The sequence below is a fragment of the Propithecus coquereli genome, unplaced genomic scaffold, assembly GCF_000956105.1.
Source record: "Propithecus coquereli isolate 6110/MARCELLA unplaced genomic scaffold, Pcoq_1.0 Scaffold202, whole genome shotgun sequence".
Lineage (NCBI taxonomy): Eukaryota > Metazoa > Chordata > Mammalia > Primates > Indriidae > Propithecus > Propithecus coquereli.
Window position 1 is genome coordinate 942248 of NW_012145190.1, and position 3786 is coordinate 946033.

Genomic DNA, 3786 nt, shown 5'->3' on the forward strand with positions numbered 1-3786 from the left:
AAGATTCTGAGCAAGTTATGTTGAGAAATTGTCCTATGTTTCAAGTGGTAACTAACTCTTCTTATTCTCTGCTAGTTCTTTGGGGGTGCTCTGTATTCTCTGTTACTTCCACCATGTAATGTGACTTCCCTCAATCCCTGGAGTTTGGACATGTTGTAGGCTAAAACTGGAGAGTTTTCCAAAGAGTGTATAATGCTGAATAATGATCTTCATGTCTGGCCAGCTGTACAATTAGACAATGAAGTTTTGGGGTCAATCACCAATGTAACATAGGATTTTTGGCTGCATTTCCTCAGTATTAACCCAATTGATTTAGAAGAAGATGGAGAAGGGAAGAACTGAATCCAGGAAGTAGAAGGTACTTATGACTGGGAGTCAGAAGACGTGTATTCTAGGTTCAGCTAAGCCTCCAATTAGAGAGCTTTCTTGAAGGACACTCTCTGTGTAGGCTTCATATACAACATTGGGGAATGGTACTCTATCTCCCAGGCGGGACTGATATCCTGCCAGTACACAAAGGTAAGGCTGTAACAGTTGTTAACATTTTCATGCTGGTTGTTAAAGGAGTAATGCCTGGCATGGGGGGTTCCAGACTTGCATTTGTATTATTCCACCAACACAGTCAGTGGCCACTGGATTGGTCTAGGTCTGCACCATGCCCGTAATTAAATATTTTAATATAACCTCTGCTCCAAGTCTTAATATTTTCTGAGTGTGTGTTTCTCATTTCCTTCCTCCTCTGCCACAGAGGTAAGTAAAGAAGACTACTTCCACCTAGAACCTCTGTTGAACACAATAGGCAAATCAAAATATACCAGTGCACTCAAAGCTGCCAGTGTCCTGTTGTCCATCAGAGTTGTCGGGATCCAGGACCAAACCCTACAGCAACGGCTGCTCCAACGAATCCAAGACAATGGGGAATGGAAAGGTCAGTACCTGTATTCTCAGGAAGATTTAGAAAAAGATCTACCTTTCTAAAAGATTATCTCCAGCTAATCCTAAAATGTATGTGTCCAAAGTATCCCTGCTACATCTATTCTAGCTGTAAAAAACTTGAAGTGGAAGAAAAGTGCCTCAAAATACCAATCCCCTGCCACTCCCTCCAGAGATAGGTCTTGCTTCTTTGGGTCCTAAAAACCATTTTCCTTCAGGAAGCCACAAAGAAAAGCTATGGACTCTTATCCATTAATACTGTCATATAAGCTAGCTGAGTTCACAACCGCAGGGATGTGGACCACAACTAAGAAAGCTGACCATAGAGAGGAAACCAGGGAGCAGTAAAAACTTGGACTGGGTTTGAGTCCACAATCAGCCTGGAACCAGTCACGTCAGTACTGAGCCTAAGTTCTCTAATTAATATACGGGGGGAAATGAAGCCACCTTTACCTACCTCACAACATTGTTATAAAAATTATGAGAAGACTCAGAGTTTTGATATTTTGTAAGGCAAATCATAAACATTAATTATTACCACCCTGACAATCTGGTATCACACAGAGAAGAAAAATCCCAATGTCTTGTCATTTATCTATTTACCTTCTTTTTTCATTTTTATAAGAATTTTGTAATTCCAAAAAGATTCCATGATTTCATGGAAAAGACTAAGATCTAGCTGGCATTTATGCAGTCCTGCTATAAAAGGCTCTGTTTTAGGGATAAAGAAGAGAAGAATAAAATATTAGTCTAGTCGTGTTCCACATAATAATGGACTGCATATATGATGGCAGTCCCATGAGGTTATAATACTATATTTTTACTGTACCCTTTCTATGTTTGGATATATTTAGATACAAATATTTACCTTTGTGTTATGATGGCCTACAATATTCAGTTTAGTAACATGCTGTACCAGTTCATATGACTGTGTAGAGTGGAATAGAATAAAGACATAATAGGCAACGTAAATCACAAGGAAGACAGAAGGTAAAAAAAAATCATAAGCGTGTACCTTGTTAAGCTTGAATATTTTTCTTTTCAGTAGCAAATTTAACCTCCGGACAGCTTGCCTTGATTACAATGGCTTTGGGAGCATGTCATAGCCATGATGAAAACTTTATACATGATCATCACCTGATCAGCCAGCTAGAAAATAAATTCCAAGCAGAAATTGAAAATATGGGTAAGAATCAAATGTTTAGAGACCCTAGAAAACCTTATCTTCTCCTCCACTGATTCGTAACTGTGTGAAGTTTCCCTCCACTCTTTCCTTCTCCTCTTCATCCATTTATCCCACTATGTCTTGCAGGTCACTCTCCTTGTTCCGTATCGCAGCATACATCTTGAATTTTCTTTTTAAATATGTTCAACTGATCATTGAGCCCATGTCAAGTGCTACTTTACAGATGATGGCAGGCAGACACACACACACACACACACACACACACACACACACACACTCCATGTTCTCTAGTCCTCCAGGAGCTTGGCTTTCAGACAAATAATGAATTACACCAGAAATAGCTACACAATACAGGACACTGTGTCATAAGTACCAAAGCATCTAATACCAGCATAAGAGATAAAGATGGCCAAAGTACTTTATCACTAGGAAAAACAGATTGACCATGGTGGCCACTAGTAAGGTACATTGGTTTATTTCAATGCCCACCCAATATTTATCCTTTTATTCATTAAGTCCCTCTGATCCCATCTTCCTTTGAGATGGCCTCCAACTCATGCTTCTATTTATGATTCCAACACCTTCCTGTTGAAAGTGCAAGAGGCCTGGAGGTGGGAAACCTGGTCCGAGCTCTGTAATCACCTGAATATCTGGATAGCATCTTTATCTCTTTAGGGCTGGGTCCCCTCAGTTATAAAATGAAAGGAGTTGAGTGGAGTTTGGTGACCCTTAAAAGCCTTTAAATTCCTCAGGTTTGTTGATTCTGTGGGTGATCTCCCCCTTCTATTACTCACCTCTCCTTAGATGTAGAGAAATGGAAATAATGTAAGCAGGAATAAATCAAAAATGTATTACTCCAGTACCACTTCCCTGAGTAAGGTTTGTCTTTTCCCTCTCCCAGAAGCACATCATGACAGTCCACTGACTAGCTACTACCAGCTCAGCCTTGACGTGTTGGCCTTGTGTCTGTTCAATGGAAGCTACTCAGCCACCAAAGTTGCTGAAATCTTCTCTCCTGAAAATAAAAACTTTTATTTACATGGCCAGTTCTCAGTAGGTGAGTCACTAAATCCAATTCCCTTGGTACAGAGGACATGATCATAAGCAAGTCTTACCCTTTGGGTTTTTCTACCAGTAAGTAATTGGATCATTTTTCCTCTTCTCTTCACCCCAAGTCCCCTCAGAAGAAAACTTTCTTTTGGAGAAGAATGGATAATGGGTGACCTTTAAGCCTCTTTCTAGATGTGTGGTATAATAGAAAGACCTAGTTCCTACCCCAGCTCTTCTTTGAGTTATATAGCCAATGGATGTTAACTCTTGATCCTAATTTGTAAAATGAGGATAGAGGATGAGAATATTCATATAAAAAATTTTAGGAAGTATAGGCTGTAGAGAAAAGAAATGTAGTGGAATTCATTTATCTTAACACTGCCTCTTTCTTTAATTTATTGGGACAATTTGAACATGTGGATTGACTTGAAAAATACAACTTCTCTGGTGACAAAGTCTGATATTTTAATCAATAAAGTATGGATTCATCTTGGAGAAGAACCAGAAATTTTTCACTGTGTCAGCTTAAACATCCAAAAAGAAGTCTCTAGACAGTTCAGCCCCTATTACTCCAAATGCACAAGCTCAACTTTCTCCAAGAAGTTACAAGCAAACCG

General features: G+C 39.3%; 1 protein-coding gene across 1 annotated transcript in view; it reads left to right on the forward strand.

The window, feature by feature from the left end:
- Positions 1 to 3786, forward strand: part of TCN1 (transcobalamin I (vitamin B12 binding protein, R binder family)) — a 42943-nt gene that overhangs the window by 14067 nt on the left and 25090 nt on the right. Inside the window, exons 2-4 of the mRNA XM_012643854.1 lie at positions 749 to 928; positions 1979 to 2119; positions 3021 to 3176. Coding sequence (XP_012499308.1) covers positions 749 to 928; positions 1979 to 2119; positions 3021 to 3176 — 477 coding nt within the window. The remainder of the gene's footprint in view (positions 1 to 748; positions 929 to 1978; positions 2120 to 3020; positions 3177 to 3786) is intronic.